Source organism: Hemitrygon akajei, chromosome 24, assembly GCF_048418815.1.
Source record: "Hemitrygon akajei chromosome 24, sHemAka1.3, whole genome shotgun sequence".
NCBI lineage: Eukaryota > Metazoa > Chordata > Chondrichthyes > Myliobatiformes > Dasyatidae > Hemitrygon > Hemitrygon akajei.
The window spans coordinates 31,397,570-31,423,923 of record NC_133147.1 but is presented as its reverse complement, the minus strand read 5'-3'; the positions used below and the strand labels follow the sequence as shown (position 1 = coordinate 31,423,923).

Here is a 26,354-nt window from a genome sequence, read left to right as displayed (position 1 = left end):
TCTTGAGGCAAATGAGGGTGGATAAATCCCCAGGGCCTGGCAAGGTGTTCCTTCGGCCCCTGAGAGAGGTTAGTGTAGAGATTGCAGGGGTATTTAAAATGTCCTTAGTCACACGTGAGGTGCTGGATGATAGTTAATATTATTCCGTCGTTTTGGAAAGGCTCTTAAGTATAAGCCAGGAAATTATTGGCCGGTATTGTCAGGGACTGGATATATGAATATTTGGATAGACATGGACTGGTTGGAGATAGTCAACATGACGTTGTGTGGGGAAGGTCGTGTCTATCCAGCCTTACAGATTTTTTGAGGATGTTACCAGCAGAGTTAATGAAGACAAGACAGTGGATGTTATCTCCCTGGCCTTTAGCAAGGCCTTTGACAAGCTCCCAGGTGGTACGTTGGTCAAGAAGGTTCAGTCGCTTGGCATTCAAAATGAGGTAGTAAATTTGATTGGACACTGGCTCTGTCTCTGGGGAGAAGCCAGAGAGTGGTAATAGAGGTTGCCTCTCTAACTGGAGGCCTGTGACAGGTCGAGTGCTGGGTCCATTATTGTTTGTCACCTGTATCAATGATCTGGATGATAATGTGGTTAACTGGATAAGCAAATTTGAGGATGACAGCAGGATTAGGGGTGTAGGGGACGAAAGGAGGACTAACAAAGCTTACGTTAGAACGTGGACCAGCTGGAAAATGGCAGACAATGGTAAGTGTTCCTTTTGGGAAGACAAACTAGGGTGCGTCTGCAATGTAGAGTACAGCACTGAGGAGTGTCGTAGAACAGAGGGATCTGGGTACACAGATCCATATCCTTGAAAGTGGCATCACAGGTAGATAAAGTCACAGAGAAAGGTTTTGGCGCGCAACAGTCCGAAGGGCCTGTTTGTGCTGTAGGGTTCTACGTTCCCATGAGCCCTTGGATTGAGACATATAAGATTATTGAGGGATTGGACACGCTGGAGGCAGGAAGCATGTTCCCGCTGATGGGTGAGTCCAGAACTAGAGGCCACAGTTTAAGAATAAGGGGTAGGCCATTTAGAACTGAGATGCGGAAAAACTTTTTCACCCAGTGAGTGGTGGATATGTGGAATGCTCTGCCCCAGAAGGCAGTGGAGGCCGAGTCTCTGGATGCATTCAAGAGAGAGTTAGATAGAGCTCTTATAGATAGTGTGGTCAAGGGATATGGGGAGAGGGCAGGAACGGGGTACTGATTGTGGATGATCAGCCATGATCAGTGAATGGTGGTGCTGGCTAGAAGGGCCGAATGGCATACTCCTGCACCTATTGTCTATTGTCTATCAATGCACTGTACGCCCGCCAGTGTGTGAAAGGGCAAAGTAAAGGGAGTTTCACTCTGTGTCTGACCCCAGGAGTGGGTGATGCGACGGTGTGGAGGGAGCTTCACTCTGTGTCTGACCCCGGGAGTGTGTGATGGGACGGTGTGGAGGGAGATTCACTCTGTGTCTGACCCCGGGAGTGTGTAATGGGACGGTGTGGAGAGAGCTTCACTCTGTGTTTGACCCTGGCAGTGTGTGATGGGACGGTGTGGAGGGAGATTCACTCTGTGTCTGACCCCGGGAGTGTATGATGGGATGGTGTGCAGGGAGCTTCACTCTGAGTTTGACCACGGGAGTGTGTGATGGGACAGTGTGGAGGGAGATTCACTCTGTGTCTGACCCCGGGAGTGTGTGATGGGACGGTGTGGAGGGAGATTCACTCTGTGTCTGACCCCGGGAGTGTGTGATGGGACGGTGGGGAGGGAGATTCACTCTGTGTCTGACCCCGGGGGTGTGTGATCGGACGGTGTGGAGGGAGATTCACTCTGTGTCTGACCCCGGGAGTGTGTGATGGGACGGTGTGGAGGGAGATTCACTCTGTGTCTGACCCCGGGAGTGTGTGATGGGACGGTGTGGAGGGAGATTCACTCTGTGTCTGACCCCGGGGGTGTGTGATGGGATGGTGGGGAGGGAGATTCACTCTGTGTCTGTCCCCTAGAGTGTGTGATGGGACGGTGTGGAGGGAGATTCACTCTGTGTCTGACCCCGGGAGTGTGTGATGGGACGGTGTGGAGGGAGATTCACTCTGTGTCTGTCCCCTAGAGTGTGTGATGGGACGGTGTGGAGGGAGATTCACTCTGTGTCTGACCCCGGGAGTGTGTGATGGGACGGTGTGGAGGGAGATTCACTCTGTGTCTGACCCCGGGAGTGTATGATGGGATGGTGTGCAGGGAGCTTCACTCTGAGTCTGACCTCGGGAGTGTGTGATGGGACAGTGTGGAGGGAGATTCACTCTGTGTCTGACCCCGTGAGTGTGTGATGGGACAGTGTGGAGGGAGTTTCACTCTCTGTCTGACCCCGGGAGTGTGAAATGGGACGGTGTGGAGGGAGATTCACTCTGTGTTTGGGAATATATTGGGGGATTACAATCTGCTAATTTCCATGCCTGGTGACACAGAGAGGTGATCAGAATGGGATTCTTCTGGACCTTCACGGATTCTCAACCAGCCAGAAGGCTCATGGTGTCCACATCCACGAGTTTGGAGATTTGACAAGAGGGTGTGAGACATTGGGAGGGCACTACAACCCTCATAACAGGCGGCATGGCAGGTAAGACAAAAGCAGGGTCCTGTGGGGAGGGTGTCAGACCCCTGAGAACCCCCTGCTGCCTCTCGGACACGAGGGATAGGGACAAGGGGCAGCACCGGCAGACGTTAGAGAAGGCCATCTTAAACCGCCCCGACTGCCTTGGATGTAGAGTCCTGGCCCTCGGTGACACTTGGCGCAGCTCCCCCTCCCAGAGATTTTCCCACCCCGCCCCTCTGTAAGTCCATTTCGACCACCTTCCCAGACTGTGTTCTGAACCATGGAAACTAGCATCGAATGACCATTCCAGCCCAACAGCGCCCACCGTTGTTCTACAGGAAGGAGTGGGTTCATGGTGTCAGGATCTCTGAGGATCTAACCTGGTCCCAACATATCGATGCCGTTATAAAGAGGGCACTGCAGCGACTGTGGAGTTTGTGGAGGTTTGCTGTGTCACCAAAGGCACTTGCAAATTTTTACAGATCAATCGTGGAGAGCGTTCTAACCGGCTGCATCACCGTCTGAGGTGGGGGGAGGGGGTCACTAATGAACAGGATTGAAATAAACTGCAGAGACTTGTAAACTTAGTCAGCTTCGTCATGGTAGCCATGGTACCATCAGGTGGGAGGTACAGAACCTTGAACACTACGGGACAGTACAGGCCCTTCAGCCCTCCATGTTGTGCCGACCCATATAACCCTTAAACATAGAAACATAGAAAATAGGTGCAGGAGTAGGCCATTCGGCCCTTCGAGCCTGCACCGCCATTCAGTATGATCATGGCTGATCATCCAACTCAGAACCCTGTACCTGTTTTCTCTCCATACCCCCTGATCCCTTTAGCCACTAGGATCATATCTAACTCCCTCTTAAATATGTTAAATAACTTCACTCTCTGTGTGAAGAAGTTTTTCCTCATCTCGATCCTAAAAGGCTTCCCCTTTACCCTTAAACTGTGACCCCTCGTTCTGGACTTCCCCAACATCGGAAACAATCTTCCTGCATCTAGCCTGTCCAATCCCTTTAGAATTTTATACGTTTCAATAAGATCCCCCCCTCAATCTTCTAAATTCCAGTGAGTATAAGCCTAGTCGATCCAGTCTTTCTTCATATGAAAGTCCTGCCATCCCAGGAATCAATCTGGTGATCCTTCTCTGTACTCCCTCTATGGCAAGAATGTCTTTCCTCAGATTAGGGGACCAAAATTGCACACAATATTCTAGGTGCGGTCTCACCAAGGCCTTGTACAATAGCAGTAGAACCTCCCTGCTCCTGTACTCAAATCCTTTTGCTATGAATGCCAACATACCATTTGCCTTTTTTACCGCCTGCTGTACCTGCATGCCCACTTTCAATGACTGGTGTACAATGACACCCAGGTCTCATTGCATCTCCCCTTTTTCATAATCGGCCACCGTTCTGATAATAATCTGCTTTCCTGTTCTTGCAACCAAAGTGGATAACCTCGCCTTTATCCACATTAAATTGCATCTGCCATGAATTTGCCCACTCACCCAACCTATCCAAGTCACCCTGCATCCTCTAAGTGTCGTGGTTTCTCGTGCCCCACAAACGACCAGGAGACGCAGAAGATTCTTCAAGAAGTATTAAACTTTATTTTGCAAATCAAAGCTGAGACAGTCATTGAGCTAGTCGCTGATTGCCCACCGATCCTTGTACATAGCATTTTTTATAGCAATCTCCTGGTTTAGTTGCATTAGCATATCCAATTGGTCAACAGTTGCATCTCACAAGTACATCCGCCACTATTGTTTCTACCCATTGACTTAATCCTGTTCTAATCTACATCTCTTAGCTACCTCTCATTAACACACCATTGTCTTCTACATTCTTAAGATTTCATTCTCCTACTAAATTGGATACATGCATAGCAAATAGCAAACTCAGACTACATAATCCACATCAAAGCTGACTACATAGTTTTGGTTACACAGGAAACAATGCAACTTTTATACTCCAATATATCCCCACAGAGAAAGAAGACTAAGAGTCCGCACACAAAAGCCCCAATAAACTCAAGCACTTATTCCCAAATCTCGGGTTAAACTACAATAGACCTCAAAGTATTCTCTCCCTGTTACCCTGGGCCGCTGAGCCAAAAACCTGTCCCTTTGTACCTGAGACAGGGGAAAAAACTCAGAAGCCCTTACAATCTACTCCCACACTGTCGCTTTGCTCTTGTTCATCCTGCAGGTGTTGTAGGCTGTAACGATACATTTTCGGTGTTTCTTTCTCCACTAAGCTTGCTTCAGTAATTGCCTCGAGCATCGGAAATTGTTTGGTTGCAGCACGCACTACAAGAGATTTGAGACAAGGAAGAAAACAGCACAGCACAAGCACACAGCTCAACAATACAATACTGACAGTTATTGCCATCTTAGTCAGCCATGCTCCCCATCCTCTGAGTCTACTTTCTAACCAGTCAAATGACTGATGTCCAAACCCTGCATTCTGTTTAACTTCCTTTCTTAGACTTTTCAACTTATACATTGCCTTAGTAAACGATCCTTCTGGACTAGTGTTACTTGGTATAAAAGTACAGCACTTCTCTCCAAACATCACACAAACTGCGAGGAAGCCTGATATAACATCCACCAATATGGGCACACTGGTGCGTTTCTCATACAGCTTTGATAGCAGGGATCTGTTACAACACAAAGCTTCAGGAAGCAAGCCTTAACCGAACCTGGACACCGTCGTTCACATTGTTCCCTGTGCTCTCTTTGCCACCGCGTGCAGGTGGAGGAGTTATAAGGCATGGGAACTACATGCTGAGTGGGGCTTTCCCTTGAGCACAGATAACAATTCTGTCTCTTCATCATTCCTGCCGTGTAAGTTGCCCATTGATACCACTGATTAGTCCGTGTCTGTAACCATGGCGAGGAGGTAAGTGTTGTGCTCCTCTTACTTCTTTTCTGTAGGTTCTGTGGGGACTTAACAGTCCCATTCCGTATCTGCCACACTAATGGTTTCCAAGTCTGCACTGGAGTATGTGGGTGCTTTGTCCCCGGGGGCACGACTGGTCGTTCCCAGCTCATCCCCATTATCTGAAGAAGCCCTACTATCCACCACATCCTGAGGGTCTTCAGGCCCGTCCTCAGAATCAAAAATTTCCCTTACCAATTGATCAAACTCCTGCGGTGCAGTGTCAGCTTCTTGTTCCTGCTGTCTGTCTCCTGCTAACTGCTCTTCCGCATCACTTACCTCGGACACCTCACCTGATTGCCCTTGCAGGACTGCCCTCGTGCAGTGGTTCAGATGGTACCAGGTGGAGCGTCCTTCTACCTGAACTGCGGTGGGTGATGCCTTGGTCACCGTAAAGGGTCCCTCCCTTCTTGGCTCGTTCCACTTTCTCCGAAAAACTCGCAGGTAAACCTGGTCTCCTGGTTTGATCGGTCCTTCCCCTTGTACGGTCTCCGGCTCTTTCTGTTTTTCCTGTGCATAAATAGACCTATGTATCATAGTTAGCTGCTGCATGTATTGTTTCAATTCTATTTCCAATTGTTCCAAACTAGGTCCCTAATACGGCCCTCTCCACTGGGGCACTGGCATGGGCCTCCCAGTGAGCATCTCGTGCGGTGTCAGGCATGTCATTCGATTAGTTTGCATGCGGTAACTCATCAATGCTAACGGTAAAGCATCGACCCAATTAAGTTCAGTGTCTGCACAGATTTTGTTCAGTTTGGCTTTCAGGATTCCATTAATTCTCTCTACCATGCCCTGCGACTGAGGGTGGTATACACATCCAAATCTTTGCTTTATCCTCAGCGCTTGTAGTACCAATTTGACCGCTTTCTAGATAAAAGCTGAACCATTGTCTGAGCTAACTTCTGTAGGTATTCCAAACCTTGGGATCACTTCATTTGTCAGAAATTTTACCACTGTCTTTGCCCCTTGATCTCTTGAAGGTACCGCCTCCACTCATCTGCTAAATCGATCGATTATTACCAGCATGTATCTCTTCCCTCTCACTGTCTTTATCATGTCTACGTAATCGATCACTAAATATTTAAATGGTCCTTCAGGTACAGGAATGTGACCTATTGGGGTTGTAATTCCCTTCCGAACATTATTCTGTGCGCATACCTCGCACTGTGGCAAGACAAAGTCCACTGAAGCCTGTAAATAAGGTGACCAAAAACCATCCTTCTTTATTTTCTTTATCACTTCCCCCCTTGCACAATGGTCAATCCCATGCGCTTCTGAAATCAGAATCGTCAGTAGAGGGGTGGACGCTACCAACAAACCGTCTTCCATGTCCACAAGCCTTCCGGGTTCTGCTTGGCCCCCCTTCATTTCTACATCGTCTGTTCTGCCAAAGTTGCCTTACCTTGTATTTCAATTAGGTCCTCTACCTCAGGTTCTGGAGCTAGGCTTACCCGGGGGGCAATGACAGCTGATGTACATCCAGACGCTTTTCTGGCTGCCTCGTCCGCAGCTTGATTTCCCTTTGTTATTACATCGTTTTCCTTTTTATGTGCCTGGCATTTTACTATAGCCAATGCTTTAGGTTTCGTTATGGCTTTTATTAAGTCTAGAATTTGCTGACAATGTTGTATGGGATCTCCACTGCTTTTTTTAAAACCTCTCTGTTTCCACACTGCCCCGAACAAATGGCATACTCCATGAGTGTCAGAAACGAGTCACGCTCCCGAATAATGGCTTCAAGACAAATTCAAGGAAACAAAGTTTATTAACAGTTCTGCAGAGCTGGGCCCCCTCAGAGAAGGGAACCCTGAACCTTACAGGGCAGCAGGTTTTATCCTTCTTCCTTACCACCCCTCTTCCCTGAGTCGGGAGGTACATAGTCTTATCCCATTCCATATTTGGAGTTGTTTTTTTACACGTTTCTGTAAAACAATAGTCCATATCTCAGGACTTCAATGATTCCACAAACAGTTAATTTTGTCAAGGCTTCTGCATTCATAATTAGATCACACTTGTTTACAGACTTTAACCCAGACATAATTAAATCACAGTTGTCCCTAGACATAATTAAATCGCATTTGTCCTTTGACTTTAACCCGGACCTGTCAGAAACGCACATCTTAATTTTGAATCTTACAATGAGCATATGCCGAATCAGTATAGATGTCTACTTTCTCACCTTCCATCATTTCACATGCAGCTGTCAGGGCTTTGATTTCCGCTTGTTGGGCGGAACACGGTTGGGGACAGGACTCCATCCTAATAATCTTATAGCTCAACTGATCCTGCTGCACTACTGAGAACCCTGTATGATTTCCATCATAATCCCTATAACAAGAGCCATCTACGAACAGAATCTTTTTATCTGCATCCTCTAGTGGTTCTGACCGTAAATCTGCTCTCAATTTGGCAAATGCCATCGTCTTCCCTACACAATCATGGAGTTCTCCTTCATAGCCCAAAGGAACAAAATCGACTATATTACTGGTAGTGCATCTCTGTATAGTTATGTCTGGAAATGTCAATAGCATCTGATACGCTGCTATCCTGGCTGGCGTCAGCACAAATTTCCCTCTTTCCAGCAATTCTGCTACTTTGTGGTGTGTGTACAGAGTCACAGGATAGCCCAGGGTTACAGATGATGCCTTTTCATATGCATAGTACAGCGCCGCCAATCCCTGATAACAGGATGGGTACCCCTGAGCCACCTCATCTAGTCTCGTCCTGTAGTATGCTATCGGCTGCTTTGCTTTTCCTGTGCCTGTCTCTTGTGTTAGAACCGCTGTGACATAACCCTCCTGTCGGTTGGATACATACAAATGAAAAACCTTCTCATAGTCAGGCAAAGCTAATGCTGGTGCTGACTGCAATTCCTGCTTAATAGTATTGAAAGCTATCTCCGCCTCTCCATTCCACTGTAAACCGTTCTTCAAATTTGTATGTCCTGCTTCTTTCATTATCTTTCTCAAAGGTACCACAATCTCAGCATATTCTCCTATCCAATCTGAGCTGTACCCTGCCATTCCCAAAAACGTCATCATCTGCCCTACAGTCTGGGGTTTGGGGGCCTTAGTTATTGCCTCAATCTGATCTAGTGCTATCGCCTTCACTCCCTTGGATATTACCCTGCCTAAGTATTCCACTTGCTGCGTGCAAAATTGCAGTTTCTTTTTGGATACTTTATGTCCTCCGTGCGCCAGCTTCTCTAACAGAGTTATAGTGTCCTGCTCACACTGTTCCTCACTGTGGGAGCAAATCAACAGGTCATCCACATACTGTAACAATGTACTTTCCAATGGTATGCCCTCTAGGTCTGCCTTCAACACCTGATTAAAAACGTGTGGTGAATGTTTAAATCCTTGCGGCATTCTGGTATAGGTATACTGAGCACCTCTGTAAGTAAATGCAAACAGATACTGACACTGGTCGGCCAGAGAAATGCTGAAGAAAGCCGAACACAAATCAATCACTGAAAAGTAACTCGCTTCTGGCAGAACATTAGTCAAAAGCGTGTGTGGGTTGGGGACTACCGCTGGCCAGTCCTCTACCACATCATTTACCGCTCACAAATCGTGCACCAATCTCCACTTAGATTTATCTGCTTTTAAGACCGGTAGCAACGGGGTATTGCATGGACTGTTTGTCCTTTTAAGCACTCCTATTTCAAGCAACTCCTGCACTGTCGATGCTATTCCCTCTTCTGCTTCTGGTCTTAGAGGGTATTGTGGTCTCCTGGGTGGAATTGCTCCTTTTTTCAGCCTTATTTCCACCGGACTAACTGTTTTTATTTTCCCTACGTCCGTGTCATGCTGTGACCACAGAATAGATGGCAACTCATCTAACCTTCTATCTTTCTGCTGGCCTCTTTCCTTTCCCAGCAATGGCATGTGTGGTTGGGGAGTTATTTCGACCTCTCTCATTGTCCCTACCATATCTACACTTACCATTATTTTAATGCAATTGTTGTCTTCTGACATCCACACCTCCGGTGTGATTTTCCTCCACACTGTTACGGTTTCAGCACTCTTAACCAAACGTCCTAAGTCTTTAGACTGATATCCCTTGTTTACCAACAACGTTACGTTGTGCACAGCCTCCGGTATCCTGTACCATTTTTCTAAAAAGGTGTTCCACTTAACTTGTAAAGCTGCCCCTTGCTTTCCAATTATCACAGCCTCCCGTTCCAGGTGCTGTTGGGTACATGCCTCCAGGTGCCATCTCTCCTCTAACTCCCTGTTCTGAGTCTTGTCAAAAATCACTGTACAATGTAGCTCAGATTTGGGCATTACAGCCCTGGGTAATATAGCCTGCACGACCTTTTTCCATTTTTCCCAGGTTTCCTGAATCTGGTCTGCGATGTCTCCTATCCAAAAGACTCCTATCCTTCTTGTCTTCTCGCACTGTCAATTGAGCCCCTGCTCTTTCCACACTCAGCCCATTTCTGGTGCATTCTAATTTTAATTCCAGTTTCAATAAGGCATCTCTGCCTAACAAATTAATCGGAGTTCGTTTAAATACTAGCACCGGCAAAACAATTCCTTTATTTCCCATTCTCAACCGCACTGGAGCCGTGCACTGTGTCAACTGCGTTTTCCCCGAGAACCCTACTGTCTTAATAAACTTTCCTGACATGGGAAGGTTGAAGGGCATACTGTGGCTGTACGCAAGTGTACGTGGCTCCAGTATCTATCATCATTGGTGTCAGTTGCCTTTCTGACATAACCTGAACAATGGGTTCCTCATCTGCCTCCCTTGTTATCATTGGGTAATGTCCTTTCCCACTCGAGTTCTCGGGGCACCCCTAATACCTCGCATAGGGGTTCACAGGTCCACTTGGGCCTGTGGGGGCTGGTCCTTGGCTAAACTTTGGTTCCCTTCTTATCGGTTCCTGCTGGTGTGTGACAGGCCATGGTGTAAACGGACAATCTCTTCTCATGTGACCTGGCTGATTACATCCCCAGCACAATCTCTCTACCTCTCGTTCCCCCTGTTTCCTCACTGGTCCCCTCTGCCCATAGCTCCTCTGTACCCCTCCTTGGGACTTCCAGTCCTGTCTGGGCTGTTTGAACTTCGTCTGTTCCTGATAGGGCATTTGTGGGAATGCTCCTCCAAAGGCGTTGATTATTGGCATGGGGTTTTCCGGCCCTTGTCTTACAGTATGATCGGTCCCTCCATATAGCGGTGCTTCATCCAGTTCGATGGCTGTACTCGGACCGGTGGTTGCTGGCAGCATCTTTCTGCTTTTCTCTTTTTCCTTCTTTTTGAGTTCTTCGAGCTGCATTTGTATTAACTTTCTTTGCACCTCTTCCTGCTGCTCAGCCAACCTTCGTTTGTCTTTCCGGTAGTTCTCAACCGCATGGACTACGTGGTCTCTAAATTCTTGTGGGGTCATTGACGTCAGTCCAACCACTTCCTCCAGTTTGGATTTTACTTGCGGAGACATTGCATCCAAAATGCTATGTCGGAACAATGAGGTCATAAATAAGCTATTCTCCACCTCTTGCTCAGTCTCCAGTCTCCACCTTTTCAACAGGTTTTCTACGTAGGCTGCTGGGTTTTCAGTGTCTCCCAGTGGATCCCCCTTTAAGGCTTTGGGGTCCACTTTGGGTGGATAAAGCTTCCTGAGGGCCTGCCATACCCTCTGCCTCACTCTGTCAAACCCGTCTCCATCAGTTCTCGGGTCGTTCGAGTTTACAATGCCAGCCATTTCCATTAGTTCGTTAAATTTGGAGGTTCCCATCAACCTTATCAATAGTGCCTTCAAACCTCCAATTGCCAATAATCGTCCTGCCGTTTCTTCTTCTAAGGCTCTAATCCATTTCCCTGCTCCTTCATGTAGATTGGGCAGAGTGTTTTTCAGCCCTTCTAGGTCCTGGGATCCCCAAGGGATATACTGCACTTGTCCTGATCCTTTAACTAACAACGGCATCATTCTTCCTCCTTCTTCCCACCTGCCCTGGCTCTCCTCCTCGCCTGACTCCCCATCTGTCTCAGGGTATGTCTTTACTGCCTCCCACACAAATTTCTCCGGGGTCCTCTTCTTCCCTCAGTCTCCCTGTGGAGTCCTTCCTTTCTGTCTTGATTCAATACTTGGTTGGCCCCTGGAGTATTTTTCGCATCTCCTCTGGCAATCCCCTCTCAGTAACTTATCTAGCTCTCTCTCTACTTCCACAAGTCGCTCCCCTACCGCCTCCTTCTGCTCTTCTAGGCTTCTGCCTCCTACCTCTTCCCCACAAATTCTCGCATCCTTTCTCTCTCCACTTAACTCTTGCTCCTCCAATGAGTCACCTTCTCTTTCTTCCTGTCCGTGCCTGTACACCTGTGGCAGGGACTCCTCATGATCCTTACTCATGCTTGATTCCCTTCTCTCTTGTGTTTCTCGAAGACTCTCATCTCCTATCTTTTTTCCACTTCCTCTTGAATGCCTCATCTCTTCCTGCCCTGATGAGCCACTTTCTTTTCTAGTCTGTTTATTTCTATGGTATAACCGATACTCCTCATACTCCTTTTCCTCTCTGAAGTATTTCATCCGTTCAATCTCTTCTTTCATTTCTCTCTTTGCCTGTTCCACCTTTATCCTTTCTGCCTGTATCTCCTTCCATATCGCCGCTTTTTCCTTCTCATATTGTCTTTTTTCCTCCTCATTATCCCAAACTTGTACTTCTCCCTGCATGTTTACTGTTCCCGTCAGCAGGGGGCACTGCTTAGGGGTTCCTTCCTCATTATAGGGAGGGGGCTTTTCTGTTTCTTTCGCATCCGGGTATGGAGCTGAAGCCAGCTTCTCACCGTACCCTTCTCTCTCCCTAACAGGCTGTTTCTCCAGCACCTTAGTGTCTTCCTCGTTTGTAATCAATATTCTACCTGTCCTCCTCAGCCTTTCTCCCTCCGTTCTGAAGAGTTTTAGCACTTCCATTTCTCGTTCTCTTTTTTGCCCTCTTTTCTTAGATTTATCTTTTGCTTTGTAATTTTTAATTAGTGCCTTCATTTCTTCGCACAAGCTTACATCAAACGTTCCTTCTCTTGGCCATTTTGTGACCAGGTTTTTGGTTCTCTTTTCCCATTTTTCTGAAGTTTTTGTGATCTCATATTTATTTACTGGGAATTTTTTGCTCAGAATCTCTACTGCCATTCCTTTACCTGTCATGTTGTTCTCTCTTTTTAAGGTATTTCAGAGATTCACAGTTCGTTTACTGTATAATATTATTTACTCTAATTCTATGCCTAGTCTATCGTCTATCTACCAGAGCTTTAAACTATATATTGGACTGTCCTTGTTTCCTACTCTGTTCTGCCTGTACAGACCTCTATTCAGAGCAGTATCCACAGAACTTTCTCTTTGCACCTCGTCTATTCAGACCCTTATCTCTTAAGGCGGTATCCACGAGGATTTTCTCTATGTTACCTTTCCCTGCCCGTTCAGACCTTCGTTTCATACAAAGCGGTATCCACAGGGATTTTCTCTATTTTCCCTTTCCCTGCCCGTTCAGACCTTCGTTTCATACGAAGTGGTATCCACAGGGATTTTCTCTATGTTCCCTTTCCCTGCCCGTTCAGACCTTCGTTTCATACGAAGCAGTATCCACAGGGATTTTCTCTATGTTCCCTTTCCCTGCCCGTTCAGACCTTCGTTTTATACGAAGCGGTCATCCACAGGGACTTACCAACACCACGTGGAATTTTTTTTTCACTTAACTTCTTATTAGCTTATTTGTACTTACCCTCACTGCAGTGTTCTTGATCAATCCTCTGAGCCTCCAATTCTGCCAGATTCTTTGGACCGGAGAGACCCTTCGGCAGTGGTTCCACACTTCTGAGACTCCAAGATCTCCCCAAAACCAACAGAATTCTTAGTCCAAATTGTCGCAAAAAGCACTTACCTTTTGTTTGGGTGCACCCTTAATTCTGTTAGCCTTGTGGGGGTCCCTAGAGGACTGGGAAGCGTCCCCAATCTGCCGTTTCCTTTCCGCGGGTTTCTTTCTGGTCCTGCCGCGGTCGCCAATTTTGTCGTGGTTTCTCGTGCCCCACAAACGACCAGGAGACGCAGAAGATTCTTCAAGAAGTATTAAACTTTAATTCGCAAATCAAAGCTGAGACAGTCATTGAGCTAGTCGCTGATTGCCCACCGATCCCTGTACATAGCATTTTTTATAGCAATCTCCTGGTTTTGTTGTATTAGCATATCCAATCGGTCTACAGTTGCGTATCACAAGTACATCCGCCACTATTGTTTCTACCCATTGACTTAATCCTGTTCTAATCTACATCTCTTAGCTACCTCTCATTAACACACCATTGTCTTCTACATTCTTAAGATTTCATTCTCCTACTAAATTGGATACATGCATAGCAAATAGCAAACTCAAAGCTGACTACATAGTTTTGGTTACCCAGCAAACAATGCAACTTTTATACTCCAATATTAGCATCCTCCTCACAGCTAACACCGCCGCCCAGCTTCGTGTCATCCGCAAACTTGGAAATGCTGCATTTAATTCCCTCGTATAAATCATTAATATATATTGTAAACAACTGGGGTCCCAGCACTGAGCCTTGCGGTACCCCACTAGTCACTGCCTGCCATTCTGAAAAGGTCTCGTTTACTCCCACTCTTTGCTTCCTGTCTGCCAACCAATTCTCTATCCACATCAATACCATACCCCCAATACCGTGTGCTTTAAGTTTGCACACTAATCTCCTGTGTGGGATCTTGTCAAAAGCCTTTTGAAAATCTAAATATACCACATCCACTGGCTCTCCCCTATCCACTCTACTAGTTACATTTTCATAAAATTCTATAAGATTTGTCAGACATGATTTTCCTTTCACAAATCCATGCTGATTTTGTCTGATGATTTCACCTCTTTCCAAATGTGCTGTTATCACATCTTTGATAACCAACTCTAGCATTTTCCCCACCACCGATGTCAGACTAACCAGTTTCCTCGGTTTCTGTCTCCCTCCTCTTTTAAAAAGTGGGGTTACATTAGCCACCCTCCAATCCTCAGGAACTAATCCAGAATCTGAGGAGTTTTGAAAAATTATCACTAATGCATCCACTATTTCTTGGGCTACTTCCTTAAGCACTCTGGGATGCAGACCATCTGGCCCTGGGGATTTACCTGCCTTTAATACCTTCAATTTACCTAACACCACTTCCCTACTAACATGTATTTCCCTCAGTTCCTCCATCTCACTAGACCCTCGGTCCCTTACTATTTCCGGAAGATTATTTATGTCTTCCTTAGTGAAGACAGAACCAAAGTAGTTATTCAATTGGTTTGCCATGTCTTTGTTCCCTATGATCAATTCACCTGTTTCTGACTGTAAAGGACCTACATTTGTGTTGACCAATCTTTTTCTTTTCACGTATCTATAAAAGCTTTTACAGTCAGTTTTTATGTTCCCTGCCAGCTGTCAACCCTTTAAGTATCATTTGCCAGTCTATCTTAGCTAATTCACGTCTCATACCTTCAAAGTTACCCTTCTTTAAGTTCAGAACCTTAGTTTCTGAATTAACTATGTCACTCTCCATCTTAATGAAGAATTCCACCATATTATGGTCACTCTTACCCAAGGGGCCTCGCACGACAAGATTGCTAACTAACCCTTCCTCATTGCTCAATACCCAATCTAGAATGGCTTGCTCTCTAGTTGGTTCTTCGACATGTTGGTTCAGAAAACCATCCTGCATACATTCCAAGAAATCCTCTTCCTCAGCACCCTTACCAATTTGGTTCACCCAATCTATATGTAGATTGAAGTCACCCATTATAACTACTGTTCCTTTATTGCACGCATTACTAATTTCCTGTTTAATGCCATCCCCAACCTCACTACTACTGTTAGGTGGCCTGTACACAACTCCCATCAGCGTTTTCTGCCCCTTAGTGTTATGCAGCTCTACCCATATCGATTCCACATCCTCCAGGCTAATGTCCTTCCTTTCTATTGCGTTCATCTCCTCTCTAACCAGCAATGCTACCCCACCTCCTTTTCTTTCCTGTCTATCCCTCCTGAATATTGAATATCCCTGGATGTTGAGCTCCCATCCTTGGTCACCCTGGAGCCATGTCTCTGTGATCCCAACTATATCATATTCATTAATAACTATCTGCACATTCAATTCATCCACCTTGTTACGAATACTCCTCGCATTGACACACAAAACCTTCAGGCTTGTTTTTACAACACCCTTAGCCCTTACACAATTATGTTGAAAAGTGGCTCTTTTTTGATTTTTGCCCTGGATTTGCCTGCCTTACAACTTTTTGCTTCTACCCCCATTTTACACCCCTCTGTCTCTCTGCACTTGTTCCCATCCCCCTACCACATTAGTTTAAAGCCTCCTGAACAGCAGTAGCAAATGCTCCCCCTAGGACATTGGTTCCAGTCCAGCCCAGGTGCAGACCGTCCTGTTTATACCGGTCCCACCTCCCCCAGAACTGGTTCCAATTCCCCAGAAATTTGAATCCCTCCTCCTTGCACCATTTTTCAAGCCACATATTCATCTGAAATATCCTCCTATTTCTACTCTGACTAGCATGTGGCACTGGTAGTAATCCAGAGATTGCAGCCGCAGAAACGCCTATCTATTCCCCTTACAATCGAATCCCCTATCACTATAGCTCTCCCACTCCTTTTCCTTCCCTCCTGTGCCGCAGAGCCACCCATGGTGCAATGAACTCGGCTGCTGCTGCCTTCCCCTGATGACACATCTCCCCCAACAGTATCCAAAACAGTATATCTGTTTAGGAGGGAGATGACCTCAGGGGACTCCTGCACTACCTGCCTACTGCTACGCTGTCTAGTGGCCACCCCTTCCCTTTCTGCCTGTGTAGCCTTTACCTGCAGTGTTGTTACTGCACTGTGTATTACAGTGTGTCACAGGTAGTGGTGTTGTTACTGTACTGTGTGTTAGGGTGTGTCACAGGGAGTGGTGTAGTTACTGTACTGTGTGTTAGGGTGTGTCACAGGTAGTGGTGTTGTTACTGTACTGTGTGTTAGGGTGTGTCACAGGGAGTGGTGTTGTTACTGTACTGTGTGTTAGGGTGTGCGACAGGGAGTGGTGTAGTTACTGTACTGTGTGTTAGGGTGTGTCACAGGTAGTGGTATTGTTACTGTACTGTGTGTTAGGGTGTGTCACAGGGAGTGGTGTTGTTACTGTACTGTGTATTACAGTGTGTCACAGGTAGTGGTGTTGTTACTGTACTGTGTGTTAGGGTGTATCACAAGGAGTGGTATTGTTACTGTACTGTGTGTTAGGGTGTGTCACAGGGTGTGGTGTTGTTACTGTACTGTGTGTTAGGGTGTGTCACAGGGTGTGGTGTTGTTACTGTACTGTGTGTTAGGGTGTGTCACAGGTAGTGGTGTTGTTACTGTACTTGTGTTAGGGTGTGTCACAGGGAGTGGTATTGTTACTGTACTTGTGTTAGGGTGTCACAGGGTGTGGTGTTGTTACTGTACTGTGTATTACAGTGTGTCACAGGTAGTGGTGTTGTTACTGTACTGTGTGTTAGGGTGTGCGACAGGGAGTGGTGTAGTTACTGTACTGTGTGTTAGGGTGTGTCACAGGGAGTGGTGTAGTTACTGTACTGTGTGTTAGGGTGTCACAGGTTGTGGTGTTGTTACTGTACATTGTGTTACGGTGTGTCACAGGGAGTTACTGTACTGTGTAACAACCATTCTCTGACACACCGTAACACACAGTACAGTGACAACACTCCCTTTTCCGTATTGTATCTCAATAAACACATAATTAAATGTATGAATACCGTCAGCGTTACTCCGGGGCAAAGGTTCAAAACAAAATACCAACAGTCACTCAACAGAGCAAAGCACACGTAACACATAAAGATAGCAAGTACGTGTCAGATATCAGTAAGACACTGTCAGGAAATTTAATCGACCCGACCCAGACTCCATGAACGCCGGAGAGCACAGTACAGCTTGACTTCTGCCCAGCGAACACTAGGGGGCGGCACCAGACCGCCCTCCTTCAACAAAATGTTTGCTAGTAAATCGGTGAGATCGGGAGAACAACCATCGACTGAGCTACACACCCTCCACGTTACTTCCGGCCTTTTCATGTGACATCTCAACGCTTGTAGTTGGGATGTTCCTGCTTGGAATATTGTGCTTCGATTGGACATGCCTTAGAGCGTTTCTCTTTGGAGTGAAACAGGATGAGGGATATGACTTGATAGAGTGGACAGCCAGGCTGTTCCCACTGGTCAGAAATGGCTAATACCGGGAGATGGGGGGTGGGGGCATAATTTTAAGGTGATTGAGGAAAGTACAGCGAGTGGCGTCTCTGCCGAAGGAAGTGTAAGGCTCTCCTTCCCTCCGCAAGCCTGCGGGTCACCCTTGAGCAAGGTGTGGCACCCGCTTAGGCCACCACCCCCCCCCCCCCACTGAGGGTCATGCAAAGCCACGGGAGCAAGTCGTACGAGCAGCCGGTCCAGATCACAAGTCCTGGTGATGCGACCACTGACGCCAGGCGGACAGTCTCCGAAGAGTATCGATCATGGCGGGGGTCACCCGTCTTGTAAAGACACTGCCCAGAAGAAGGCAACGGTAAACCACTTCTGTAAGAAGATTAGCCAAGGACAATCGTGGCGATAGACGACGATCACCCACGTCATACGACGTGGCACATAATGATGATATGGTGGTGGTAACAGCCTTTCCGCAGCGCAGGCGAGTCTAACACCCGAGGGCATAGGATTAGGGTGAGAGAGGAAAGTTTTAAAAGGAGACTTGAGGAGACTTTTTCACCTAGAGGGTGTTGAGTGTCTGGATCCAGCTGCCAGTTGAGGCAGGTACTGTACAAGAGTACTTGGGGGTGGGGGCTTGGAGGAATTGGGACTAGCTGGGTGGGCACCATGGCTTGAAGGCCTGTATCTATTGCTCTATGACTCTCTTGCTCATATCCTCCATTCCCAGTGACCCAGCTTCCAAAGCCTCCACACCATTCTATCATGTAGCAACCACAATTACACACAATACTCCAACCAAGGCCTTGCCAAAGTTACATGTGACTTCTCTGCTTTTATATTCAACACACCTACTACCTATGCCATAGATGTTCTTTACCAGCCCCTCAAGTAAGGAGGCATGGGATCCAAGGGGACCTTGCTTTGTGGATCCAGAACTGGCTTGCCCACAGAAGGCAAAGAGTGGTTGTAGACGGGTCATATTCTGCATGGAGGTTGGTCACCAGTGGAGTGCCTCAGGGATCTGTTCTGGGACCCTTTCTCTTTGTGATTTTTATAGATGAACTGGATGAGGAAGTGGAGGGATGGGTTCGTAAATTTGCTGTTGACATAAGGGTTGGGGGTGTTGTGGATAGTGTGGAGGGCTGTCAAAGGTTACAACGGGACATTGATAGGATGCAAAACTGAGCTGAGAGGTGGCAGATGGAGTTCAACCCAGAAAAGTGTGAGGTGGTTCATTTTGGTAGGTCAAATATGATGGCAGAATATAGTATTAATGGTCAGACTCTTGGCAGTGTGGAGGATCAGAGGGATGTTGATCCGAGTCCATAGGACACTCAAAGTTGCTACACAGGTTGACTGTGGTTAAGAAGGCATACGGTGTATTGGCCTTCATCAACTGTGGGATTGAGTTTAAGAGCTGAGAGGTAATGTTGCAGCTATATAGGACCCTGGTCAGACCTCACTTGGAGTACTGTGCTCAGTTCTGGTCACCTCACTGCAGGAAGGATGTGGAAACTATAGAAAGAGTTAAAGTTAAAAAAGGCTCACCAGGCACCCCAGATAGGACGCCAGTCTATCGCGAGGTTAACCCGCAGTACACATTTTCAGCTGGTGGACTGGAGCAGTGTGTGGCTAAGTGCCTTGCTCAAGGACACAACACACTAACTCAGCTCGGGCTCGAACTCATAACCTTCAGATCATTAGTCCAACGCCTTAACCACTTGACCTACGCTGCACTGTAGAAAGGGTGCAGAGGAAATTTACAAGGATGTTGCCTAGATTGGGGAGTATGCCTTATGAGAATAGGTTGAGTGAACTCGGCCTTTTCTCCTTGGAGAGATGGAGGGTGAGAGGTGGCCTGATAGAGGTGTATAAGATAATGAGAGGCATTGATTGCGTGGATAGTCAGAGGCTTTTTCCCAGGGCTGAAATGGTTGCCACAAGGGCAAGGTTTCAGGTGCTTGGAAGTTAGTACAGAGGAGATGTCAGTGGTAAGTTTTTTACTCAGAGAGTGGTGAGTGCGTGGAATGGGCTGCCGGCAGCGGTGGTGGAGGTGGATACAATAGGATCTTTTAAGAGACTCTTGGGGGGGATGGAGCTTAGAAAGATAGAGGGCCAGGTAATTTCTAAAGTAAGTACGTGTTCGGCACAGCATTGTGGGCTGAAGGGCCGGTGTTGTGTTGTAGGTTTTCTATGTTTCTACATTGCCATTTCAGGAAGCTGCGCGCTTGCATTTCTAGATCCCTCTCCTGAGGGTAACACCGCTTACTGTCTCAACCCCTCTTCCATCTGAACTCACTTTTATTTCCCAGCCTACATTTCCAGCCGGGCTAGGTCCTGCTGAACCCTCTCACAACCTGCCCCAGTATCGGCAACTCACCAGTCGGTGTCGCCCGGAGACCTGCCTTATCAACCGTCTGTGTGGATTCTGCTGGGTCGGGATCCCCAGAGCTGCTGATCACAGAGGCACCCATCGACAGCTTTTACTGAGTCAGAATCAGCTTTAATAAGTCGCGAAATCTATTGTTACGTGGTAGTAGATTGCAATTATGTAATCATAAAAAACTACAAAATACAGTAAATATAAAGTGAAATTAAACAAATAGTGCAAAGAGAGATTTTTGAAAAAGTAGTGAGGTAGTATTCTGTTCTTCACTCGGAGATGGTGGGAACGTGGAACGAGCTGCTAGCACAGGTGGTGCATGCGAGCTTACTTTCAACGTTTAAGACAAGTTTGGATAGGTACGTGGATGGGAGGGGTATGATCCCAGTGCAGGCAGAGGGGAGTAGGCAGTTTAAATGGTTTAGCATAGACTAGATGGGCCAAAGCACCTGTTCCTGTGCTGTACTTTTCCATGACTCCCTGGGTTCAAAGGCCATTCAGAAATCTGATGGCAGAGGGAAGCTTTTCCTGAATCGTTGAGTGAGTGCCTTCAGACTACCTGCGAGATGTTTAATTCTACCTGCGAGATGTTTAATTCTACCTGTAGAGATGTGTAATTCTACCCGCAGAGATGTGTGATTCTACCTGCAGAGATGTGTGATTCTACCCGCAGAGATGTGTGATTCTACCCGCAGAGATGTGTGATTCTACCCGCAGAGATGTGTGATTCTACCCGCAAAGATGTGTAATTCTACCTGCAGAGATGTGTGATTCTACCCGCAGAGATGTGTGATTCTACCTGCAGAGATGTGTGATTCTACCCGCAGAGATGTGTGATTCTACCCGCAGAGATGTGTGATTCTACCCGCAGAGATGTGTGATTCTACCCGCAGAGATGTGTGATTCTACCCGCAGAGATGTGAGATTCTACCCGCAGAGATGTGTGATTCTACCCGCAGAGATGTGTGATTCTACCCGCAGAGATGTGTGATTCTACCCGCAAAGATGTGTGTTTCTACTTGCAGAGATGTGTGATTCTACCCGCAGAGATGTGTAATTCTACCCGCAGAGATGTGTGATTCTACCCGCAGAGATGTGTAATTCTACCCGCAGAGATGTGTGATTCTACCCGCAGAGATGTGTAATTCTACCTGCAGAGATGTGTGATTCTACACGCAGAGATGTGTGATTCTACCCGCAGAGATGTGTAATTCTACCCGCAGAGATGTGTGATTCTACCCGCAAAGATGTGTGATTCTACCCGCAGAGATGTGTGATTCTACCCGCAGAGATGTGTGATTCTACCCGCAGAGATGTGTGATTCTACCCGCAGAGATGTGTGATTCTACCCGCAGAGATGTGTAATTCTACCTGCAGAGATGTGTGATTCTACCCGCAGAGATGTGTAATTCTACCCGCAGAGATGTGTAATTCTACCTGCAGAGATGTGTGATTCTACCCGCAGAGATGTGTAATTCTACCTGCAGAGATGTGTGATTCTACCCGCAGAGATGTGTAATTCTACCTGCAGAGATGTGTGATTCTACCCGCAGAGATGTGTAATTCTACCTGCAGAGATGTGTGATTCTACCCGCAGAGATGTGTAATTCTACCTGCAGAGATGTGTGATTCTACCCGCAGAGATGTGTGATTCTACCCGCAGAGATGTGTAATTCTACCCGCAGAGATGTGTGATTCTACCCGCAGAGATGTGTGATTCTACCCGCAGAGATGTGTAATTCTACCCGCAGAGATGTGTGATTCTACCCGCAGAGATGTGTGATTCTACCCGCAGAGATGTGTGATTCTACCCGCAGAGATGTGTAATTCTACCCGCAGAGATGTGTGATTCTACCCGCAGAGATGTGTGATTCTACCCGCAGAGATGTGTAATTCTACCTGCAGAGATGTGTGATTCTACCCGCAGAGATGTGTGATTCTACCCGCAGAGATGTGTGATTCTACCTGCAGAGATGTTTAATTCTACCCGCAGAGATGTTTAATTCTCCAAAGTTCTCAAGCCTTGTCATCCTTGTCCGTCCTGACAGAGACATGCTGGTCCTCAACTCGGACCCGCATGTCACACCTGGATCCCTCTCGCTGGGTCGCATCTCTCCTGTAACGTGTTGGACACAGTCAGTCTGTGGTCTCTCTGGGTTAGTGTTCAGTTCCGACACGACCTGCCAGCCTTGGGGGGCATCCAGTCTTCCTCCTTCACCCCTATCTCACACGATGAAGTCATGGAAACCCATGACCCAAGGTGGAGAGCAGAAACCGCATTGGATGAGGACTAACCAATCAGGAGGGTGGAACTACGGGGTATTAGTACCATCGGACCAGACACGCCCAGGCATCATCCCTGATGAAGCTGGCAGAAACGTCGGTTATAATGGACATCTGGACCCGGCTGGAAGCCCGAGATATTTCTTCATCATATACACCGGGAGCACGAGGTCTTTTTTCACTCTGCCTCTAACTTTGGATACCTCGGCCTCCTCCACCTCTTCAGAGAATAAACCCAGCCTCTTCAATGCCCCTCCGTAAATGAAACACTCCACACCGGGCAACAACCCCGTGAGTTTCCTCTGCACTCCCTCCAGTACAATCACTTACAGTGCTGAGCAGTACGCCAGCCGTGGCACAAAAAGATGTATCGAGCCTCCCTGCTCTAATATTCTGTGCCCTGTCTCCTTAAGACAGTGTCCTGTGTGCCATCTCCTCCACGCCCTCTACCCGCAGTCTCATCTTCGTGATGCTTGGACGCGCAAAGCGTTCCCGCTGATTCTCTTACGGCTGCGCGCAGCAACCTTTGCGCTGAGAGCAGGAAACGTTTACGAGGCCCGAGAACTGCGCGGCATTTCATATCAAAAGAAAATCCCAACTGCGCGGCAAGAAAGCGTGTGCACGCGGGAGCGTTCCCGTCGGCGCGCGACCGCGCAGCGGAGAGGGAACGGTGAACGGACTCCTGGCTCAGGCCCTCTGGTTCTCTGTGTTACAATGGAGGAACGGTCCCATCAGGGCACCTAGTCGACATCGACCTTCAACAACCCACTACACTAATCTATCATTTCCTGCCCGTCCCTTTAAATTCTACCCCTCACCCCTGCACACTGCGGACAATCTCCAGCAGCTAATTAACCCACCACCATGTTGGGATTTGGGAGGGGTCTGGAGCACCGTAGGGAACCCCCACAATCATTGGAAGAGTGTGCGTGCGGCGAATTCTAACTATCCAATTGCCACTGCAGATTTGTAATACTCGTACGACGCACCCTGCACGCACACCAATAGCGATTGTTGGAGCTGGAGAACTGCTGAATTCGATCCTTTATTAGCAAGTAACGTACATACAATCCTGAAGCGATGAAACTAAGTGAAATCGAGCGGCCAACAAAAGACATAACATCCCCGGCGTCCAACAGCCCCGAGAAAGGAACTAGTGCGCAACTTATTCCCCTCGTTTTTACCACCCCCGCTCCTGTGACAACTCACCATTATAAACACAGCGAACACAACCGAGAATACAAAGCTGATAGAGAACAGATGCACGGCTGCAACAGTGCGTAAACTCCACACACAGGCAGACTGGGCCACTTACGCTGTGAGCTCTACCCACTGCACCTCGCCGGCACCGACGTCCTGCACCCATTCCATCTCCCAAAGCACGCCAGGATCCATTCGTCAGGATCAGCATGCATCTGGAGCGGCCCCACTTCGGACTACCCCCTCCCCCCCGCCACCCGTATTGAAACGTGTAGAGTGTGTAGCCGGGATTCAGCACCAGTCCCCGCAGTACACAGCCTTCCAATAACAAAACACAACTCCAGACCTACCCTCACTTCCTGTGTCCCTCACTACCCGTCACCCTCACTTCCCGTCACCCTCACTTCCCGTCACCCCCACTTCCCGTCACCCTCACTACCCGTCACACTCACTACCCGTTACTTTCACTTCCCGTCACCCCCACTTCCCGTCACCCTCACTACCCGTCACCCTCAGTACCCGTCACACTCACTACCCGTTACTTTCACTTCCCGTCACCCTCACTTCCCGTCACCCTCACTACCCGTCACCCTAACTTCCCGTCACCCTCTTCTTCCACTTAACCTCCACTTGCTGTTACCACCTCCCGTAACCCTCTGCCTCCAGTCATCCTCTAGACCTCTTCCCCCTCCCACTCCCGCAACCCTCAGCCTCCCTCATCACCCCCTCCCACCACCCCCCCGGTCCCATCCTCTGCTTCCAGGCACCCACTGCCCCGACACCCCACCCGACCGGTCTTCCCGCTGCTTTTGGATTCGAACTGTGACGTTTAACGCAAGGGCGGATGTCTATGGCGGGTTAGAGGAAAGAATGGCACTTGTGTCCGTTAACCCGGGAGAGTCTGCGGGAGCCGACACGTTCTCAGTCTTGTTCTATTCTTCCCACAGTCACGCAGGAGACCTGGGGAATTTTCGACCCAACGCCACGGGGGACATCTACCAAACAATAGCACAAATGCACCTGCATCTCCACGGGCCTCACTCAATCATTGGCCGTTCTGTCGTGGTGAGTGAGGGCGGGGAGGGCATTTCACATTTCTCCTCGTAGGTTGTTGAAGCATAAAAGCAGGAAAGTGGGGAATAATTCACAGCACCCTCCCCCATTCGAAGAACGCAGAGTGCTTTCAACTCCGAGGTATGAACTCTCCTGGAGGGATCTGCTGCAAGGAATGTATGGGTGCTGAGGGAGAAGTAGTGAGGGAGTGCCACACTGCAGGAGGGGCATGAGGGAGTACCGTACTGCGGGAGGGACAGAGAGGCAGCAGCTCACTGCAGGAGGGTCAATGTGGAGAAATTTTTATATTAGGAGTAGAGAGGTTACTGAGGGGTATAGGGGCCAGAGAGCGTCACTGAGATGGGGAGGTGGGTAGGGACTGGAGGGGTTACAGACACAGGGAGTTGTGTAGAGGGAGGGGGTGATCACAGAGGGGGGAAAGGTGTAGGGGAGAGAGGGGTCACAGAGACAGGGTGTAGACAAGGGAGAGGGTCAGAGACACAGCGAGAGGTGAATGGGAAGGAGGGGGTCACAGAGTCGAGAGGAGTGTAGGGGAGGGAGGGGTCACAGAGACAGGGAGGAGTGAATGAGAGGGAGGGGGTCATCGAGACAGGGGATGTGTAGGGGAGGGAGGGGGTCACAGAGTCGAGAGGAGTGTAGGGGAGGGAGGGGGTCACAGAGTCGAGAAGAGTGTAGGGGAGGGAGGGGGTCACAGAGACAGGGGATTGTGTAGGGGAGGGAGGGGGTCACAGAGTCGAGAGGAGCATAGGGGAGGGAGGGGGTCACCGAGACAGGGGATTGTGTAGGGGAGGGAGGGGGTCACAGAGTCGAGAGGAGTGTAGGGGAGGGAGGGGTCACAGAGACAGGGAGGGGTGAATGGGAGGGAGGGGGTCACCGAGACAGGAGATTGTGTAGGGGAGGGAGGGGTCACAGAGACAGGGAGGGGTGAATGGGAGGGAGGGGGTCACCGAGACAGGGGATTGTGTAGGGGAGGGAGGGGGTCACAGAGACAGGGAGGGGTGAATGGGAGGGAGGGGGTCACCGAGACAGGAGATTGTGTAGGAGAGGGAGGGGGTCACAGAGACAGGGAGGGGTGAATGGGAGGGAGGGGGTCACCGAGACAGGGGATTATGTAGGGGAGGGAGGGGTCACTGAGACAGGGGATTGTGTAGGGAAGGGAGGGGTCACAGAGACAGGGGATTGTGTAGGGGAGGGAGGGGTCACTGAGACAGGGGATTGTGTAGGGAAGGGAGGGGTCACAGAGACAGGGGATTGTGTAGGGGAGGGAGGGGGTCATTGAGATGGTGAGGAATATAGGGTCAGGAGGATGGATGGAAACAGGGAGGGAGTCGTGGAGGAGGGTGTTGTCGGGGAGGCTGTTTCTGGTCAGTACAGGCGAAGTTGCCATGCATCCTGCTCATAACGTGCTCTACACTCCTGCGCTAACACCCATCTCTTGTTCCCTGCGACAGATTCACGAGAACGAGGATGACATGGGCCACCGGGACTTGCCCGGCAGCACAGAGCATGGAAATGCAGGCCTCCGACTGGCCTGCTGTGTGATCGGGGTCTCCAGCCAGAGAAGCTGGCCCCAGGAGTGAGGGAGCCGGAGCCTTACAGCCCCCCCCCCCCCCCAGCCGGGAGTCTCTCCCTCGGTGTCCCCGCCTCACCCGCTCAGTGGGACCAAACCCT

The 26,354-nt window shown here is 48.5% G+C and overlaps 2 protein-coding genes across 2 annotated transcripts in view; both read left to right on the top strand.

Moving 5' to 3' along the window:
* Positions 1-26,354, top strand: part of LOC140715999 (retinol dehydrogenase 11-like) — a 51,557-nt gene that overhangs the window by 4,536 nt on the left and 20,667 nt on the right. The window lies entirely within an intron of this gene.
* LOC140715534 (extracellular superoxide dismutase [Cu-Zn]-like) lies at positions 12-26,284 on the top strand. Its single transcript, XM_073027887.1, has 4 exons — positions 12-68; positions 2,452-2,603; positions 24,557-24,674; positions 26,135-26,284. The coding sequence occupies exons 1-4, from the start codon at positions 12-14 to the stop codon at positions 26,261-26,263; spliced, it is 456 nt and encodes a 151-aa protein (XP_072883988.1). The 3' UTR covers positions 26,264-26,284.